This window comes from Protomyctophum bolini (assembly GCF_963924005.1).
Source record: "Protomyctophum bolini genome assembly, chromosome: 9".
NCBI classification, from domain to species: domain Eukaryota; kingdom Metazoa; phylum Chordata; class Actinopteri; order Myctophiformes; family Myctophidae; genus Protomyctophum; species Protomyctophum bolini.
The window spans coordinates 13,156,474-13,178,696 of NC_137870.1; the positions used below are offsets into that span (position 1 = coordinate 13,156,474).

General features: G+C 44.2%; 1 protein-coding gene across 1 annotated transcript in view; it reads right to left on the reverse strand.

The window, feature by feature from the left end:
- Window positions 1-3,201: 3,201 nt before the first annotated feature.
- LOC308320808 (calsyntenin-2-like) overlaps window positions 3,202-22,223 on the reverse strand; it is a gene marked incomplete at its 5' end in the record, with an annotated part of 221,199 nt that continues 202,177 nt past the window's right edge. The window contains 8 exons of the mRNA XM_080771488.1: window positions 3,202-3,616; window positions 4,543-4,727; window positions 7,091-7,214; window positions 9,726-9,871; window positions 11,540-11,710; window positions 14,740-14,951; window positions 19,854-20,002; window positions 21,191-21,357. Coding sequence (XP_080627614.1) covers window positions 3,398-3,616; window positions 4,543-4,727; window positions 7,091-7,214; window positions 9,726-9,871; window positions 11,540-11,710; window positions 14,740-14,951; window positions 19,854-20,002; window positions 21,191-21,357 — 1,373 coding nt within the window. The 3' untranslated portion in view covers window positions 3,202-3,397. The remainder of the gene's footprint in view (window positions 3,617-4,542; window positions 4,728-7,090; window positions 7,215-9,725; window positions 9,872-11,539; window positions 11,711-14,739; window positions 14,952-19,853; window positions 20,003-21,190; window positions 21,358-22,223) is intronic.

Below are 22,223 nucleotides of genomic sequence, written 5' to 3' on the forward strand. Positions count from 1 at the left end.
ACGAGGATAACTTTTTTTTCCAAAAAAAAAACATGGTCTATAACCCATCGTTTTTTTCATTTTTTCAAATCCTCAAAAATGATGAAAAACGGCGTGCTATAGTATGCCGTACGATATTGCAATATATGTTGTTGAGATCACTAGATATGTATGCAATGATTTACATTTGTAACTGTATTCTTGTACCGTCATGTAAAATGTTTATTATGTAATGCAATTTATTTTCTGACACTAGGAAGATTAGCTGCTGCTAAGGTAGTAGCAAATGCGGATCCAAATAAACAATAAACACACACATACAAGAACATGGTTCACTGCTGGATTTCTAAAACAAGTCTTTATTGGCCAATTTACAGAAAGTGCTGTAGTGACCATTCCAAAGGAAAAAAGACCAGACCAAAGAGTCCAGAAAACCCCAAATAAAAAAATCATTTTTTTTGTTTCTTTTCTTTACAAGATTTTAATTTTATTTATTTATTTTCCATTCTGCTCTTATTCTGCTTCTAAAAATAAACGTAGGGACAACAGTAATGGGCGTCCACCAAAGGTTCCTGTGGTAAACGGGGGAAGGAGATGCAAATATAGGGAGGTGACGTCACAAGACTAGGTGCCACAGCAAATGAGGGAAAACGTCTAAACAACATATGTGATCTTTACATGAAACACAGAACTATACACACATTATGCTGAGGGGCTATGGGAACAAGGCAGAGGTTGGCTTTGTGATATGAACAAGACTTGACTGTACCTGCTGGTTGCTTACCAGTGGTGCACAGTTACACACAACTCTAATCATCACTCTCCAAAGTCTTCAGACAGATTAAATTATTGGGAGTCAAGTGTTAATACTAATAATAATGCCATTTCACCTGAAGTGAAGACATTTTAGATTGCGTTGAGTGGTGATATTTACTGTAAAGGTTGCAGCATACTTTTTGCAATAAACAAACAAAAAATGAATAAATAAACAGACAAATAAACAAATAAAAATAATAAAGAACATGATTGCAGAGAAAACATGCCAAAGTATATATCTTTGTCTTTCTTTCTTTGGCACTTCCTGCCCCTCCAACATTTTTTCAACATCACTACAGAAATACCAATGTGATTGGTCAGACAACCACATCTAATACTGAATGTGGGGGAGGGGGGCGGTCTGACTCTGATCTAATGTAACATTCAGCGCTCAAAGTGGAGCCACATCAGTTATATAAAACAATTGTCCAGAGAACTTCTCAGTTTTTAAGCAAGCAAAAGGGAAAACAAGTATGCTGCAACTTTAACACTACTAATGTAGTCCCCTCTGTTTGTTGTTTTCTCTACCACCTGGTCAGTGTGGAGACAAAGTGACATCTGATCCAACCAGCTCACGGTCAACAGGAAGGAGGGGAACATTAACATATACAGAGAACCAGGCTTGAGAAGGAAATCACTATACTGTACAGACTATAAAAAGGGTGGGCAGGGGTCAGGGTTAGGGCGTGTTCATGCAGATGTGGATGGATGGATGGATGGGTGGGGGTGCACATGGAGTCTGTGATGGATACAGGTGCATGGAGAAAGGCAAGGAGAGGCTGGGGGTGGAGTTTGGAATGGGGAGGCGTTGGGGGCTGGTCTGGGGAGTCACCCTGGGGGTGGAGTTTGGAATGGGGAGGCGTTGGGTTTGGGGGCTGTTCTGGGGAGTCACCTACTATACTCTATTCTGTGTTTACCGAAGAGGAGCATAATGCAATATACAATGTACAATAATTGCCCTCTGTCCACAAAAGATCCACAGTCTCAAACCCCATAAAGGATGAACAGCCATGTGTAAATCACCTGGATTCTGTGTTCAAACCGTAACAAAGTATTACAAATAATAATTATTATAAAAGCACAAAAATAATTATGTTCCTGCAGCTAAATAAATGCTCTTTAAATTTTTCATGGGAGATCAGAAATCTGTTCCCAGAATCGATGTTGCAGACAGAATGATACATGCGGTTTTTTCCCCACTAAGGGCCTCCCTGTATCTATAGACAGTTATTATGGGAACATTGTGAAAGAGATGCAGAAACAAAAAAACCTATGATGGAGTATCCCCTTAAGACTCAGTTAAAGTTTTGTAGTTTTACTGTCACGAAATTTGTACAACTTTATTACAGGCTCAGTACAGTATACAGCTGTAAGCTCTCTGGAAAAGTGACAGTTAAAATGTTTAATGATATAATGGTACATGAAAATCATTATCTAAATGTGGGTATTGCTGAACTTCTCAATACCTAACTACACACAAGATATGCAGATATGAGGATATGAACTGGCTTTTCTTTTTACCTTGTCATCACGACATATTAACATAAGTTCTCATTTATTTTGTCATATTTCTTTTATTTATAATTTTTTTCATGACACCCTCCCCTTCATCACCCTGCCCGTTGTGCCCGACCCTCATGCACCTTCACTCGGCAACCTCACCTCCATGAATACACTCACTGCTTAGCCCTCCTAGACGTCACCCTCCAAGTTAGTGGTTCCCAAATGTTTTCATGGCAATTAGCCCGCGGACCACAATTTCAAAAGATATGCCCAAGGACCCCCATAACAGAAGATTTTTTTTACGAAAGACCCCCAGTTTGACATGGGATATTAGTCTACAGACCCCCATTTAATGGCATTTCAATCTCTGAGACACCAATTTATATTGTAAAATCAATGTTAATTTAACTCTGAGAGTGAACTGCCTCAAGGACCCTCCCCGGACCCCACTTTGGGAACCACTGCTCCAGGGGACCATGCTCTCAGTGTGCGATGTTGTGAAAATCAAAATAACTAAGTGTTTATGAAGAGAAAAACACCTTCGTCATGAACGGGAAAATGATGTAATTATCTCGACATTACTAAGCGAAAGTAAAAAGTCAATGCGTGTCTGAGTGGACTTATGTACCAACCAAAGGATGCATCTGTGTGAACAAGAGTAAAGGCCAGGGCGAGTGTGTGCATGTGCCTCTAGGAAAATGTGTTAATGAATGTTGAATGAGCAATGACTATCTTCTGTATGACCAGTAGGGGGAGATATTACCTCAACTTTAGAGCCACAACATCAACAGCACATAGTACAGTCTTTTTGTTTCCACCATCTGAACAGAGGGTTCTTTATGGATGGGTGTCGGGAACAGTTTTTATTTAATTTTAATTTTTAATAATATATGTGTGTGTGTGTGTGTGTGTGTGTGTGTGTGTGTGTGTGTGTGTGTGTGTGTGCGTGCGTGCGTGCGTGTGTGTGTGTGTGTGTGTGTGCGTGTGTGCGTGCGTGTGTGTGTGTGTGTGTGTGCGTGCGTGCGTGCGTGCGTGCGTGCATGAGTGCTTTGTGTGTGTGTGTGCGTGTGTGTGTGTGTGTGCGTGTGCGTGTGTGTGTTTAGTAAGCTATTGTTCCTTTATCCCAATTCTGGCCCTTCTTGCTGGGGTGTTGCACCCTGGGTAACTGAACATCCACGTCCTCCTCGCTGTCGTCCGATTCGGCACTGGTGATGTCATCCTCCTCCTCCTCATCTTCATCTTCATAGTCATCTTCCTCCTCCTCCTCCTCCTCCTCCTCTTCCTCCTCCTCCTCCATGGCCCGGGGCTCCTCAAGGTTCTGTGGCGACAACGACAGGATTTGAGTTTCCCATCTTTTTGTGGGCATGTATCTCTGCGACATTCTAAACTCTATACGGCTTGTGCGTATAACCACGGCCCGCTTCTGTGGCCAATAACTACAATAACTACATGCTAGACCTTATGACTTTATGGACAGAGCAGGGGTTTTCAACAGGTGGTCAGTGGACCACTGGTGGTCCGTGAAGGCATTGCATGTGGTCCCTGACCATGCATTGAGTAATGTAGGACTTGTTGTTTAATTTCCTTTCCACTAGTTGCGAAACCATGAAGTGACCATGGTGACCTATGATGGCCATGCAATAATTAGCATGGGATGCATGTTACAAAGGCACTAATCTTAGCCCATATCCCCACCCAACACAACAGTGGTCCCCAGGTTGATTCTAAGTCATGGTGGTCCCTTGTTCACAGTCAGTTGAACACCCCTGGACTAGACCGCTACAGAGGCCTGCCGTCTCAAGCGACCTTGAGCCACGTGAGACACCACCGAGCGAACTAAAGCGAACGAGCTGCCGCAGCGAACGTTGTGAAGTTGGATTGAGCCGACTCAGGGCCGTTGGAGTTGTGACCCGATAGGCAGAGAATAGTAAATCATGTTCTGGTGAGAGCGTTTGCCCCGACTGCCACTCAAAGTGGATACTGGCCAATCATAGCACGTCCTTGCACAAGAGCACCGTCCATTCACAGCGCATCATTGCACAAGCCGTATGGAGTTTCGAATGCTGCCTCTGCTCTTCACCTTCATTTATATCTGACCCATGATTTTAGTCGTATGGAAATACTAACAAAAAAATAAAACAACTTCTCTCAACCTTTTTTAATTTGTATTTATTGTTTTAATCTCTGCATCCAACCCTATCACCACCCCTCTCCCATCCTCCCTCCCTGCCCAAGTCTGTTCACCTCCATGGGGTTGACGGTGATGGTGAGAGCGGACTCGTCCCAGGCCTCGTCCGTGTCCTTGGTCGTCTGCACCACCTTCATCTCCTGCTGGTGAGTGAGGTGGATGCGGTAGATTCCCACCACCACTACCACCACTAGGGCGGCGATACACGTCACTATCACCACAGTAGCTGCACTGGGCACGCCTGAGGGGGGGGGGGGTGGCATGAAAGAAGATGATTATTTATTATGTTTTTGTTTTAACAATATACACCTTAACAGTACACATCTTTGCAACTGTAATTATTTAACGCGTCCTTGAACTAATGTATAATCTAATGTTGAAGTTTGCGGATTAACCCAACAGGGAGGGTTAGACATCCATGCATACTTGTCACTGGCGGCTCTTGTCTCCTGGAAGTGAAATGTTATTCATAATTTATTCTGAATGTCAGAACACGTGTTGGTTTGTTCCTCTGGGCGCCCGTTCTTTAATATGGAAATTTAATTTTGTCTTCTAGGCTTGTGCATACAGTACAGTAGCTAAAAAAGAAAAAGAAGCCCAACCCAACTCTATTTAGCACTGTAATTACAGCGCGCATAGCGATAGGCTGTTCTTGGTCTTACTGTAAGTTAATCTCTCGGCTTCTCATTTTTACAAGAAGAACATGACTGCACTGTGCCCGGTCTTTCCTCTCCACTGGTGTGTGTGCACGCTGTGCGCACGCACGTGTTTAACAAGTGTGACTTACAGTTACTTAATTGATCATTTCATTCACTCCAAGTTCCCCGGATTTCCACATTAAGTCCACTGCCTTTGATCTTATTCAGAGAGAAGCTCCATGGGACCCTGTACTTACACTCTCCACTACAGCAATATCCGGTCTCCTTTAGAAGTATTGTACTTTTTATTAGGTAGTAGACCTACAGTACGTAGAGAGAGACTGCAAAACAAGTGCGTAGACACAGGTCATAAACCTATACGGATGTCACACGCACGCATGCATGCACGCACACACATGTGCTCACGGCATGAACAGCATACACAGCATCAGTCTTTAAATGCAGCCCATCCCACCCTTATACTACTCGTCTCCCTAGACTCTTAACAGAGTAGCACAGTTGTCCACAGAGCTCGCCAGGATTCTAAGTAGAACCCATTAGAGCCAGATGAATAATTAAGGCCTGTGTGTGCTAGATTAAGACCAGCAGGCTCTCTCTCACCAGGCTCCCTCTACCTCTCATCACCGAGGGGTGGAGAAGCCTTCTTCACCCTTTGCGAATGTCTCTGTCAATGGAAGCTTCAGGCTGGTTTCTAGGAGAAACTTAACTTGCATGGTAGTTTTCAACCAAGGGTCTGGGGACTCCCAGTGGTCCTTGAGGGGGTTTCAGGGGGTGCCCAGCCAAATAAGTAGTTAATTTAACTATAATACAATTCCCTCGTAAAAATGTACAACAGAAATCTCACCACTATTAATCAATGTATCACGTCCAATTACAACATTCAGACAGTATAATATCAGGGTGATGGGACGGTTCCATGACATGAAACGGTAACGGAAAGCAGAGCATAGACATAGAAAGAGTTGTGTCATCTCCGTTCACTCCTGCATAAAATATTCAATAATTTATTGCCAAAACTATTAACTTACAGTTGACCTAGAATATTATTTTGTGTAGTTCTGAGATAACAACAAGAACAAGAATAGTATGTAAGTAACACTCGCCATCGGACAACCAATAGTTCCTTTACATAGTTCCAAAAATGAATTATAATGTATTTACACATACTATACAATGCTGTGTAAACACACCAGATTTAGCAAGAATGCTAATTTCCATCCATATAGTCCCCATAGGATATACAGAGAATAAGCACCATTATAAAAAAATAACATAAACATTACTAAAAGGGTACAAACAAAAGAAAAAAATCCTAGTTTTGGGGTGTTGATGAAGCACACATGATACTATAGGCCTACATGACCAACAGTCTGAACAGTGTGACCTGTATTGCTTAATCCTCATTGACACAACTACTACTAAAAGAGTGTGTAGCAAATGGGATGAACAGAGAGTGTAAAATAGCAGGGCTAGTGTGTCCATATGAAAACAGATGAAAGGCTCTGTGACCAGAATAGAACAGAGGTCTACATAGTTTCTCTTCATCAGCCAGATTTGATATATCACAGTCCTATTTTTACACATTCTTTGTTGTCTATGGCAGTATATCTCACCTAGTGGGTCACTAGGACCACAAATTGGGTCACCACATGTTCTGGCATAGTCACAGACAAAGAACAAAACCTTTGTAGAAGACTATTAAATGTTAATTTTAATGCTAAATGTTAAATGTTAATGCAGATGAAACCACTGCGGACTCTATGGAACAGTGTGAACCGATTTTGGTTTGATTTGTTGTTATGAAAACAGTCCCACTTTATAATAATGCTGTGTATACTATACTGTACAATAACTCATTTATATGGTGTACATACAATGGTAGACACGAGACACAATAGAGCCTATGAGAACATCAGAGCTAGTGGGTGTAGCTGTGTGGTGTTACCTGAATTGTGGCTAGGGTACAGGCCATGGATCATGGATGGATGATGTTCCACCTGCATGTACTGGGGCGGGGCCACCATGTGATTGACATGCTCCGCAGCCACTGAGCTGTGAAGTATGCTGACCTGAACACAGACAGAGAAAAGCAGGGGGAAACAGCTTTTAGACCAAAGACCAGATCATCACAGCATGAGCATCACAGTCTGCTTAATTCTTGTCTGCAATATGAACCAAATCTAAATGATAGTTAGGAACCAAATGGACCCTTAAGGGTCTGTAACTCAGAGAGTGTATAAATGGAACCATTTGGTTCCATTTGTACACTCTCAGAGTTAAATTAACATTGATTTTACAATATTAATTGGGGTCTCAGAGATTGAAATGCCATTAAATGGGGGTCCGTAGCCTAAATGCATGTACAACTATTGGGGGTCCTTTGAAATTAAACGGGTTGAGAATCATTGCTAGAGCCGTAAAAACCTTCTCTTATGGGGGTCTCTGGCATATCTTTTCAAATGGGGGTCCGTGGGCTCATTAGTGGCAATTTGTGGGTTCTTGACATGAAATAGTTTGGGAACCACTGCTGTAGAATTCAGAGTGCTTTCTGGGGGCAAAGCGTCAGCTCCAATACATAACAGTAAGGTGATAGGTGAAACTAAATAATTAATTTAGTTTCCCATTTCCCATTTGTGTCCTGAAGGTCAAAGGTTAAATGTCAAATGCACAGTAAAATGTCAGCACAGTTTAAAAAGAATCACACCTGTGTGACGTGAGCGGTGCAACTATACATGTATTTCTTTGCGACCGCAGGTACTATGAAATCGTACATTTCCCGTCAGTCACTCAATATCCCCATACATGGGAATGCCCCCATATATGGTGCCCAGGTCTCGTGTCATCACGTGACATCATCAGGGATGGAGATGTGGAGACCCTGATGTCATAGTAAATGCGAGCTGCTGTCACAGTTAAGCCCATATACAGTATGGAGATCCCTGATGTCATCACTATTGACAAGCAACTCTACATCTGACCTCAAACCTCAAACCCTTAGATCTCCATATATGGATGAACCTGTTCTGACATTCCATGTCAGAACATTCCATTCATTCCATTCCATTCCATTCCATTCAAAGTCTAGATGCAGGGAATGCCCCAAAGTTATTAGTGCAGACACGCCCGGCAGCCGGTGAAAACAACAGGCCCGAAAATTAAGGGCCGGACCTCATCAAACCCTGTACACCCAGAGAATGTCCCCGCTACAACCCTTAGATCTCCATATATGGAGCTGACCTGTTCTGACATTCCATATGTTGATCTGACCTCATCAAACCCTGTACACTCAAGACATGCTCCTTATATGGCCAGTACAGAATTCATTCGTGTTGATCTGACCCCCCATGCCAAAGTGCCAGCGCTCGCCCATCAGTCTGCCCTCAACGACGCGGATGCGTGCACGCGACCTTGTCACTTCTCAACCTTAGGCGTCTTACTGGTGTTATAGTTAGTGTACTGTACTCTGCTCTGTACTGTATTGTAGTGTACTATGCTCTGCATTGTTCTTTGATTATGTTTGGAAGAAATCTTTGAGAAATGACAGAGTTACCATGTGGGGGTACCCGGGGATTCCCCGGAACATCCAGACCCCCAGGAACACGCCTACCCGCGTCCGAAATGGTTGAGAAATGACAGTTACCGTGTTGCAGCTTTCACACATACATACGGAAACACATAGCTGTGTAATGGAGCGGAGGCACAACTCAAAAATTAAAATAAATTAGAAAAAATGCCCCTCAGGGCACAGGTCTCTACCAGGTCAGGTCAGGTTGTGGCCTCCTGGTGGCGCTATAATAGGCCAATGTGAAAAGGGTGCCATTTATTCTTACGCTGTGGATGGCAATTGGATGATTTGAGGCATTTTGTTACAGAAATGTGTTTTGCAAAAATCCACCTGTTGGCGGCGCCAATGTAAAAAGGGTGGGATATATTCCTCAGCCTAGTAGGAAAGTCTGTGAAAGATTTCAAGCAAATTGCACGCTGCGTTCATGATTTGAGGCTTTTTGTTTAAAACGGGCCAGTCCTGCAAACTTTGAAAGCCAATGTTAGCCAATTAGGATGGAATATGAAATATCGGACAGATCAGTCTTGAACACATGACTATAGAGATACTGTGTAAGGATGTGTTGGACAGAATCTGGAGGAGTAGCAGCAAAAAATGTGTTTTACAAAAGTCGGCCTCTCGGTGGCGCTATAACAGGCCGTTCTGGAAATTCTGGGGCAGAGGTTCATCGTTGGCATCCAAGGAGTGTGTGTGCAAAATTTGGCATTGACCGGGTTTTAACGGTGCCGGAGATTAGCTGGTAACGGACGGACACACACACACACACACACACACACACACACACACACACACACACACACACACACACACACACACACACACACACACACACACACACACGGACGGAGTGCAAAACATACTCTCTCCCCATGCCTTCGGTCTGGTGGAGACAATAAATAAACTGCGTGTGTCATATCAAGCTCCAGGCTAAAACCGTATTGATCGATTGTACGCACACAATACATCGACGCATTTGTTGTTATATCCCTACATGTCCAGTGTTCTTGGAACTGACCTCAAGGTTGAACTCATTGCTGGTGTATCGTCCATTCAGCTCAGAGCAGGTGAGGCGGAACCTCCTCTCCTCCAGCTGGCCAGGACGCCAGTTATGGTAGCGGACCTGTCGGATCACCTGCTCATAGTTGGACATGGAGTCCACACCTGGGGAGGAAGGAGCGCTGGTTCAGTTCACGGTGACAAAGAGTTATCAATGTTACCACCTGAACATTAAACTCAAATAACATGCATTTTAAAACTGCTTTTAATATTTAATAATCATATGGTCTATGTCCCTCAAAGTTATTTCTAATGGTTTGAGCCTCAATCACCACTCTGATATAACCAGGCCTTGTAATTTCTTTCTGGACTTTCAAAGCAGTTTTAGCTGCAGTACCACAATGTCCTGAGGTGGAGAGGGTGCTGATATGCAGATTATTTAATATTTTAGTCATTATAATACTGATGCTAGATAAAACCAGGCTTGTTTCCATTCCATGCCAGCTTGGAAAATCAACAATGGTGGACATTGTAAACAAAGTGGAAATGCAAATTTGGAACTGAAGACTGAAGAAGAGGGGGAATTATACAAAGTAGGGTGACATTGATGACATCACAATGAGGCCAAAATCAGTCGAGCTGTTCCTGAGAGCAATTTCCATTAAAACACCCATATGACATGAAGGCCTGATTGTTCAAAATTGGTTATTTGTGGGGATAGAAAACACACATGGGAGCCCCAAAAACACAAAAGAAATTGAAAAAGTTGAATTTTATGTTATAGTCATATCCATGGTGATTTGTCTGTCTGTGTGAGAAGTCAAAAGATACTACAGGCGAGGCGGTTCTATTCAACATAGGCCTTTGAAGAAAAAATCCTTTTCTAGAGGCATGGTCAATTGAAAGAATTGACCATGCCAGAATTGTGCTATATGAGCAGAGAATGTTTTTAGAATGCATGTTGTGATCTGAAACTGTAATATAAAATATGTGTTTTGTGTGTGGTTTCAAACCTTTACAAAAAAAAGCCACAAGCTCACTGAGATGTGTGGTAGGCACATTATTCATAGGCACACCTGGAATAGATATTAAAGTATACCCATATTCTCAGAAACATGTTTTACTCCGCAGAATGTTGGAGGCATGACTTTGACTATCCATCCATCCATCCATCTTCAGACGCTGATCTGGAGTTGGGTCGCGGGGGCACAACAGTGGCACAACAGTTCCAGCAGAGAGCCACAGACCTCCCTCTCCAGAGCAATATTTGTAACTTCCTCCTGGGGGATCCCGAGGCGTTCCCAAGCCAGTGTGGAGATATAATTCCCCCATCTGGTCCTTGGTCTGCCCAGGGGTCTCCTTCCAGTGACTTTGACTACAGATTGTTATTTGCAGATCTGCCAGAGCACCCTTTTCTACATTCTTCTACTTAACTGGGGAGCTTCGCTGTACTTTCAAAAATGTGTATAGAACCTTAGCACCACCAACCTGAACTGAAGCCACGCCCACAGCTGGACACAACAGGATGATAACGGGGGAGTAGTTAGGGGAGGGGATGATTTTAGTGTATCACTAAAGTGGTGCATTTCGATTGGGCCTTTTGACTCAAAGGCTTTCAGCTTTCAGGAAGAAACCGAAAATACACATGGAAGACATATTTGAATATTATATGACCACACCTGGCGGACATACAAAAACGGACATACAAAAACAGAAAAAGTACAAAACTATCCATCTTGAAGGAGAGCAGATGTATTTGTTTACCCAAAAATGTGTGGATGGGAAATTTGCCCAACTTGAGGGATTGGATGTGCGTCTTCTTTTGTAACCTACCATATATGGACATCCCAGAGGTAGAGTTGGTGGCATCCAGGTGTTTCCCCAGCAGAGCACTGTGTGACAGCTGGAGAGACTCCTGCTCTGGCCGCAACTCATCACCAAGCACAAGGATGTCACAGTAGTCCAGATTATGGATAATCTCCTCCAGCACACCAGGTCGACGGGCTGCACATGCACACGCACACGCAGAGACAAAAACGGACGCTTAGTGTTCCATGCGCCACCTACCTCCTCCTCACACACACTCCAATTATTCTGTAAACTCTCCAAACTATGTGCTGCAACAGAATCAACACACCCCCTCAGACAGCTCTCGTCACCACAGTGCTGTCTGACAGGCTGCTAAGCATCAGCCACTGCCATACTTCTGCCACCCAGCCTTCTCCCCTGCCTCACAGTCCCCTGAGCATGCGCCTTCCATGCCCACTTATCAGCCTCCCACAGAGACTTATACTCTCTGGAGGAATAGAGGTGAGGAGGAAGAGGAGAGAGAGAGAGAGAGAGAGAGAGAGAGAGAGAGAGACAGACACACATACACACACAACTTGCCACTGAATCTAGGTGCTGTTCAGGGGAAAGCTGGAAAGCTGGCAGAGAAAGGTGTTGTGTGAGAGGGAGCAGCCTTGTGGAGAGGGAGACAGCAGGGCAGAGAAGGAAGGAACAGCAAACGACAAAACAGAAAAACGACAAAAGATGAGAACAAACTGGCCCGGACGGCCGGACCGCTGGTAGACAGACCGTTGAAATGAAAGAGATGACGTCAAAGAAACAGAGCAGATGTTTGATCGGGAAACAAAATGAGAACCAAGACATGACAAAGATGGAGTGGGAGCATTAGAACAATTAGCCCCAAAAACGAGAGAGAGAGAGAGAGAGAGAGAGAGAGAGAGAGAGGCCAGAGAGAAACATCTAAATGGAAGGACTAATGACAAAGGGAGACAGAGGACAGAGGACAGAGAGGCTGATTAATGGGGTCCAACAGAGAGGTGTCACGCTGCCTGCAACAGAACCATGTGATTTGTCCTGAATCCTTTAAGTTTCAGCGAGAGAGAACATTAAATCTGCTCATTATGAAACTTCATCACATCTACCCCACACACATTCTGTCTTTCTCAATCTGTCATTCCAGCATCCTCTGTCCATCCGCCCGTCAGCCTCTCTCTCTCTCTCTCTCTCTCATTTACCCCCCCCTCTCCCTTTCTGTCCTTCTTTTCCAGCTAATCTGTTCCCTCCAGCTGCAGTCTCCACTTCAGTGGCAGAAAATGACTTTCCAGTTTTGAAAGTGATGCGCCGTTCTCTTTTCTTCTGTGGGCGCATTACACACAATGTTCTGCTTATCTGCTCCTAATTGGCACGAGCAGTGCTGAGCTGTGCCGTGCTGTGCGATGTCGTACTGCTCCAGCATTGCTGACCAGATAGTGTATCAGAGACCAGACCAAAGGCAGCAGGATTTAAATGTCATATCCATTTGCTAGGAGGTCAAGCCAGGCGACCCGAGGAATCAATTGTCTGCTATAGCGGAGGCCTTGCTCAGCAGGGGGGGGGGGGGGGGTTTCACACAAAGAGTTAGGAGGACAGCAGTGGTGGTGGTGGTGGTGGTGGGGGGTGGTTGTTAATTCCAGCAGACCAATATGACAGGGGTTAGTCTACTGTATACAGTATGTTCCCTGGGTTAGCAGAGAATTACGTACCAAGGGAATCTTGCTAACACAGCGGGATTAGCGCCGCATGGTGAATAGCTGCACTCACAGTGAACTGTCCATGGAGCTGATATAGTGTGTAAAGGACATATAGGATAATGATGTGCAAACTTAAAAAGCCCAATATATCCTTTCTTTTAAATAATGCAGCACACAGACAAAAGTTCAACAGAGTTGGTTTCCTTTCTCTGGAGACACTATGAAATGTTAAACTGTCTCTAATGGGGTTTTTTGATAGTGGGACATATACTGAGGGAGTTGAAAGAGTGAACTGTATGAAAGGCCTGTTGAAATATTCACTGTCTCCATTTCAGCTACAAGGAAGCATTTAATTTGGGAACGTGATGCTAAGACTGGAGAAATTACAGTTACGTGGACGTGTATACTAGGCTACACGTCTTTTCTAATCAAACCACAGGTGGCCTTGGACGTGAGACGACTTTAGGGCATTTTTATTGATATAAAACATATATTTTTAATTATACCAGATGGGAAATGTTCTGTCTTCATTTGACTTCAGCATGCCTCTCGTTTGCAATATTAATGTTTCTAGATAGACTTTAGCGTGACCAGCGTGAGGTAAGAATGGAACATTAAGCTACAGGTTTTGGTGAGGAACGGAAGTGGGGGGACCTTTCAGAGTAAAATCTCTGCTGGCACTCTAGCGCTTATATTTGGAAAGATGCTGGCAGCATCCATTGTGTTAAATTTAAAACAGAAAAAGTCACCTGTCTTGATATCTAACTATCTCCATCAGGCCGAAAGACAGTGTAGCATATACTGTTAGTGATATGGGGATCCTGGACCAGTACTGCTATCAGAAGTATCCACAGTTTCCCTGATGGACTGATCAAGGGTAGCTACTGGGACGTAAGTCGGGATTTGATCAACCCCGGCTGGCCTCGCCTGATTGAGGGGTATGATGTTGGAAGACCCGAAACCCTGTTGACCTCAGGAAACATCACTGAAGATACGTCCAAGGTGCATCCATGCGATGTAATTTTAGTTATGTTTTCGAACCTGTGTGAGCGTGCGTGCGTGCGTGTGTGCGTGCGTGAATGTGCCTAATGTTGGAAACCGCTGGGCTTATAGTTTCAAAACTGCCAGTAGGCCACCCCCACATTGGCCTCATGGTGGTCCTATACCATGGCCTATGAGCGTTTGTATACTCCCTATTCACCGGATTCCTTGGATCATCATGCAACTCTTCCTTTAGGCCACACCTGCACACTTTTGCAGTCCTCGCTACTCATTGGAGTCATCATGTGATAAATATGTATCATAGGCTACTAATGTTTTTGTATATGCCATTTATGATTGACTATATAATTTCCTTCCAAAATCTGCGAGAATGGCCTAGTTTACAAAAAAGAGGAAGAAAAAGAGAAACTGTATGCATTGTGTAGTATAAATGTGATTTTTTTCTGCAGTATACAACATACAGAATATTATGAAAAGTTCAATATTTTTCAATCAACTAAACGTGTTTCATACCTGTGTGGTGCGTGGCTGCATCGGTCCTGGTCACAGTGCTAATGATGTGGAGGTCCTGGAACAGAGCCAGGCCTCCCGCTGACCTCAGGTCAGAGGCCAGCCTACTCAGCCTCTCCAGACCCGCTATGGTGATCCTGGGCTCGCTGGGCTGCAGCACCATCACCACTGCCTCCATGTCTGGGATGGTGATGCATGTGTCCTCCCCGAAACACCTGAGAAACACAGACAGGGAAGGCTAAATGCCCGCTGTGAAATCAAACTTTGTATTCAGCTATAGTTTGATTGGCCAGAAGTTGTTCAAGGACGTTCAAGATGGGCGTGACAGATTTCCTTTTTGTTTACTGCCCAAGGCTTCATTCTGCCAGCAGTGGAAGTGACGGTAGTTTGGAAGAGACATTGGCTGAGGAAAGCTACCAGTCTCACGAGCGAACTGTAATGTGTTCCAATGACTCTCAATGTCCACACACGTGTACAAGTAGTAGTAGTAGTAGTTTACTGTACGCTTTAGGCAGGTAACAAGTAGTAACAACAACAGCAGCAGCATGTACCGGTAGATATATATATATATATATATTACGACAGGTCCCGTACGATCTGCTTTACGGCAGTGTCGTAGCGTTCCCTTAAAGGTGCAGCATACATATATTCCATAATATGACACCAACCTCCAGGAGGTACTGTACAAACACCTCTCTCTAGTGACCATGCATAGCTTGTCGCAAGTATTAAACCATACAATAACTGGACAGGTAGACAGGCTCATACTAATTCTTGTTCATCATATCATCGTCTTATCAGGGGGAAAATATTTGGATTAGCCATATTCCAATATTTGTGATTTTGGTCCATACTGTGCTTTCAACAAAATGTTTGCCTATTTTTTTTTATTGTATATTTTGAAACCTACAAACGATGAAAATCACACCTGGGTGAAGTGAGTGGTGCAACTACGTGTGGGGGTCCAGGCCCACAGGAACGCGCCCAGGGTGCTGGCCCTGTTCCGGAGCGCTGCCCATGTCCGAAACGGTCCAAAAAGGACAGAGTTACCGTGTGGGGGACCCCGGGGGGTTCCCGCGGGGTCCCCGGAACATCCAGACCCCCAGGAACGTGCCCAGGGTGCCGGCCCGGTTCCGGCGAGCCGCCCTGCATCCGAAACGGTTGAGAAATGTATGGGGGTCCCCAAGGGGTTCCTCTACTGTACTGTACTGTACTGTACTGTCACACCCAAAATCATCATATATACAGTTAATATGTACGTGTGTATTAGGCTGCGCAACAGTGACACTTGGTGGTGAAAACCAACCAAACGTTATTTTCGTGCTCGGACACAGCCAGGGACGGACCCAGAGATGGACCCAGGAACACTAACTATAGGAGTGGTTGCACCACTCAAAAATAGGCTTACAGTATAAGCCTCTGACAAACTTCAAACATCATGGCTTCCTTCGCACGCTGTAAAAGGTAGCGCACATTAAAATGCAGAGTGACAAATGGCATGCATGAAGGGGCCGACGCATCTGTGTGCACTGCAGGACCTGGGTTCTCTGAGCACACACGGCACCGCACAGCAGGAACCCTGACAGACCCGGGAGAGGGAGGCAGTACGTCGTATACATACATGCACATATTGATGCAGACACCCAACACACACAGCATGAAGAATGCGGATTACGCATCAATCACATGGAGAGCAAACAGACGTCAAACAGTGTGTGGGAGAGAGACAGCAAAACAGGAAGAGGGTGAATGATGGATATCCGAGAGTAAAAAAAATGACAGACAGCGAATGTTCTGTGAAAGTGAGCAGACGAATATTTTTACGTTTCACTGTAGGCCTTTCAAACACACTAACATCTGTCTGTGGGAGGGACAGCAATGCTTTCTCTCCTCCACTGCTGGCGTTCGGAGCGAGAGAGAAAGCATTGATGTCAGGCATTTTTTCGTGTGCAGGATCCGGTTTTGTAATCACCGCTGAATAAGACAAGATTGCGCCGCATATGTAATTTCATATCTTTTCGCCCCCACATGCCACTGTAAACTTTTTTATCGAGCGGATAGCGCTGACGCGGAATCTTTCCTCTCGGTTTGTCTGCCCCTGTCTGGCTGTCATTATGATATTCTCTCTCTCTCTCTCTCTCTCTGCAAACACATGTGCATCTGTATTGTAATTGTCATTGTCATTCTCTGCAAAGGTGGTGAAGGCCGGCAGTGTGCGTGCGTGCGTGCGTGTGTGTGTGCCTGCGTGCATATGTGCGTTCTCTGCTTTGTGTGTGCACAAAGCCACTGTTGTGAGCAGAGCCTGAGAATAGCTCAGTGATGTAAGGAGGGAGCTGATGCCCATGTGCACAGAGGCAAAAAAAAAAGGAAAAAAAGAAAGAAGAAAACTGGATGCCGTCCAATTTCATTAGGAAGAAATATTATGAGGGAGACGGAAACAAATGCCCCACAAAGATTAGCGCTGGTTACACTGTATTAAGGCATGAATCGTGTTTAATTGTGTTTTAAGGAGTTCATTAACATTTGTTTGTTTCTGGTCATTTGGGTACAAATGGCAAAAAGTAACATTTTGTTTGTTTGTTGACATGCTGTGGTAGGAGAACGCGTTTTTGCAGAACAGAAGAACAGGTAGAACAAAGTCAAACTGACTCTGGATGTGGTTTCAGAGCAATACAACCTGATTAAAGAAGGTTGTCGTGGAAGTTGGAAGGATGATTGGCATCACCGTTGGTCCCCCCCCCCCCTCTCTCTCTATCTCTCTCTCTCTCTCTCTCACGCACGCACGCACGCATATAACATTTCATATAACATTTAACAACAAGACAACTTTGGGGGTAATTATAATAATGAATTCCTTGATAATCGCTGTGCCTCTAGCTAAGATGACTTTCCCCATAAGCTCACTGAAGCACTGCAGACACCAGAGACGTTCCTCCTGCTGCGTTAGTTGAAGTTGTGGGACCCTAACAGGAGGTGAGACTGGACCCCTAGGGCCCTGCTGCAAGGAGAGAGGCTTATTTAACAGTTTCATGAATATTAACAAAACATCAAGGGGGCACTCACACAATACCAGCCAGTCTCTCTCTCTCTCTCTCTCTCTCTCTTTCTCTCTCTCTCTCTCTCTCTCTCACTCTGTGGTGAAATCCAGACAGAATTATTAATATGTTTTACTTAAAATGTAGAAACTGGCCCCATGTGGCCGGGAACAGGGAACAGGGAACAGGGGACAGGGGACAGGGGACAGAAACTAGTGGATTAAAGAACAGGCAAAGTGATGACAGAATATCATGTGGAGGAGGGAGAAAGGGAGAGAGAACATGGATGTAAGTGACATATCAACATGGAGAAGAGCCATGCAGGGCTGTGTTCTACTTTGCACATGGAGAGAAGTGTAAACACAGATTCAACTCCAGGCCATCAGGAAGGAAATGTGTGAAGGAAAACTGAGAGAGGAAAGGAGATGGGAGAACATCCACTCCGGTACAGAGGACAACAAAACACTTCCAAACAAACAATTGTTGTCTCCACCAGGCCAAAGGCATGGGGAGAGAGTATGTTTTGCACTCCGTCCGTCCGTCTGTGTCTCCGTGTGTCCGTCCATCCATCCGTCTGTGAACAGCTAATCTCCAGCACCGTTAACCCGGTCGCTGCCAAATTTTGCACACTGGATGCCAACAATGAATCTCTGCCCCAAAATGTCCAGAACGGCCTGTTATAGCGCCACCAGGAGACCGCTTTGTGCAAAACAAGTTTTTGGACAGTACACCTACAGATTTTTCCCAAACATCACACAAATTGGTACACAGTCTCTCTAGAGCCATTCAACAAAACGGGTCTTTCAGATTTCTCAGACTCCATCCCGATTGGCTAAGATTGGCTTCCAGTTCGCAGGAGTGCTCAGTTTCAAACAAAATGCTGCAAATCATGAACACATCGTGTGATTTCCGTGAAATTGTGCACGCACATTCCCACTAGGCAGAGGAAGAAATGCCACTTGACAGTTGTCAAGTGTCAAAATGGGTTAAAGGAGCTTACATAACCTACTTCAAAAATAGTCTAATCGCTTTTCGGCTTGCCTATCCAAAGTTCGGAGAGGACGTGTAGGCTACTGCAGCCATATCTTCTGAGTTGTGAACACCAGACCCCGCCCACTCAGTAATCTTCCCAATGAAATAGCAACACTGCGGCCCGCAGCCGTCGGTCTCTCCAGCCACTGTATAAATTCAGAACTGGAAGAAGTGTTTTTAGGAGGTTTTGCGATTTATTGAGACAGGTTGTGTTGATCCATGGTCACTATTAGATTTGTGTACCTCGTGGAGGTTGGCTCTTGAGACTAGTACCTCTCCTCATTCAACGTCTATTAAAACATCATCATACATCATCTCATAATTCTCATTCTGGCTAATCACAATTTGTGTCCTCACTTTTCCATCTTCACTTTTCTGTACTCACTTTTATCTTCAATGTGTACTTTGCTCAGCCAATCAATCATCGCTATGGGGTGATCAGCCCCAATGTTAGCCCCAATCAAACCAATGTTTGTGTTTACACCAACCCAGAAAGCTGGGCATAGGAGGGGCTAGCGCCCCTCAAAAAATATCGCTATAGTGCTTTCACTGGTGGAAGAATAAAGCCTTGGACTGAATGCGGAAACAGCAATAAATACATTACGCCCACCTTGAACGTCTGACCAACTTCTCACCAATTGCTCCAGCTGAGCTGAGAGTCATAACATCTCTGAGGTGCAATCCCGGCCGAAATAGGTTTGGAGAGACCCACCCAAAGTTCTGAATTATGTCATTCTGTAGTAATTATTTTAAGCCTAACATCATGACCATAAAACATATGATTATTTGTCAAACATAACATTTGAATATTGAATTATATTGGACTATATTTAATAAATACCCTTTAACCATTAAAAAATTGGGGGAATTATATGCCCCACAATGCTATGTTTCTTACTGTACTGTAAAATATGGGTATAATGGTAGGTTTCGTATTGTACTTAACCTTAAAGAGATACTGCAGGTATAGTGCTAGGTTTCTATACCTGTACAGTACCTTTAAAAATATACAGTAGGTATGTCAGACAACTTTAATGCTAGTGTTCTTACTGTACTGCAGTGGAGATGTGCAGGTGTCTGATGCCAGGCGTCGGGAACTGACGAGAATTGATGTAGGACACCTTCCTCAGAGCAGCATTCATGTTATCCAAGTCCTCGCCCTCCATCACCAGGATGGACTGGGCAGGGTTAAAATGGAACTGAGGGAGCGAGGGAGAGACGGGTAGAGAGAGAGGGACATAAAGCGTGATAGAGAGGGTCAAGAGAGCAAGAGAGAGGGGGGAATAGAGGCATATTGAGGCACATTAGACTCATAAAAACGCACATGCTTTCTTGCATGAAAGCAATAACACTGATCAGTTGGAACAACGAAGCAATGGAAGCATGCACATACAGATTCATTATGTTAGTATTCCTACAGTATACTATCAACTACTTTGTATTTTCTTTAATGCTGTCAAACAATGCATGTCTTTAACCCATCTTCTTGACCTATGTTCTAAATTGTTTTGTCTCACTTGATGTTTTTAATTGTGTGATGTTTATTTATTTATTTTTATTATTATTATTATTATTAGAGAGAGAGGGACAGATCAGTGAGGCGAGCAGCAGAGGACAAAGAGAGAGAGACAGATCAGTGAGGCGAGCAGCAGAGGACAAAGAGAGAGAGAGAGACAGAGAAATACACCTCCATCCATCATCAGAGACTGATGAGCTGAGCCAAAGGGATGAGAGAGAGCAGAGAGAGAGAGAGAGAGAGAGAGAGAGAGAGAGCTGATTGGTGATTTATTTAAGGAAGCTCTCCAAAAGTTCCATCCATCCTTGCTGTCAATTGTGATATGGATTAAAGTGTGTGTGTGTGTGTGTGTGTGTGTGTGTGTGTGTGTGTGTGTGTGTGTCACTTTGATTGATATTTTATTGATTCTAAGGACAGATGCAATTTATTTTTACAATTCATTTGTATACCTGTGCACGTATACAATATTATTTATTGACACACATTTATTTGATCAACCCACCACACGCACGCACACGTACTGTACACACACTGTGTGTGTGTGTGTGTGTGTGTGTGTGTGTGTGTGTGTGTGTGTGTGTGTGTGTGTGTGTGTGTGTACAGTACGTGTGTGTGTGTGTGTGTGTGTGTGTGTGTGTGTGTGTGTGTGTGTGTGTGTGTGTGTGTGTGTGTGTGCATGCGTGCGTGCGACCGTGCGTGCGTCTTTATATGCACGTGTGTGCCCATAAACATGCCGGTATAGTGGATGCATGTGTGTACTTTTGAACATACTGTACTGGTGATTTAGTTCTGAGAAAGCTAGAGCTTCTAATTAATAGAATATAGATCAAAGTATTTTATTGGTATGCCTGTGTGCGTACAGCATGTGTACCTTGATGCTCTTGTCCAGGCTCTCCAGTGAGTTGATGTCCAGGCCCTCCTTGCAGGCCTGCAGACAGGAGATGACCTTCTGACTCTCGATCTTTCCTGGACGGATGGTCAGACCTGACAGACTGCCACGGAAATACTGCGTGAACCGCGGTTTGGTCACCTCTCCACCTGCACGCACGCATGCACGCACACACACACGCGCACACACACACACACACACACACACACACACACACACACACACACACACACACACACAGACATTTACATTGTCAGCTCTTGACTGACATTGTGCAAGCTCCAAGGTATATGTTGTCTTTGTGCTGCTTCAAAATCAAAAAGGGGGGGGGAACATTTTTACAGTAGCTGCTATGCAGAAATGGGATAGGACCGTGCATTTTAGGAAGAAACAGAGACATAGAAAGAGGAGGAAATCAATTGAGACATACAGGAGGGTCGATCAGAAAAACTGTCTGGATTGTAAACTGTGAAGTCATTTTCACATAGCACAAAGCCTACTGTAAGTATAGGAACTTGAGTGGATTGGCTGCGTTCATGATTTGAGACATTTTGTTCAAAGCGAACCACTCCTGTACACTTTAGATGGCAATCTTAGCCAATCAGGATGGAATGTAATTCTTTACATACCAAAATCTGCAAATTAAGCGGCCTCCTAGTAGTGCTATAACAGGCCAATGTGGAAAATGTGGTCAGAGGTTCTGCTTTGTTTGGCATCCAGTCAAATGTACTCGCAACTCTTAACACCAGGGGCAAGTCATGAACTCTTTGAGCTACTGTACTTGCCAAGTGAGAATCCAAAACACAGAAGGCTTCAGATGTGTAAGCTGAGAGCGGTAATGTTCTTGTTGGGCTAGAGGCCTTTGACAAAAGAGTACAAAGAAGACACACTGTTGTTGTTTTCTCCCTTTCAGTTTATTTTTATTTCAATTGAGACTGATCGTTTGAGTCTGAAAATCCCTGTCTCTATGCTTTCTATTCTTTCATCTCAGCCAGCACCTGCCTTCAAGAGGTCA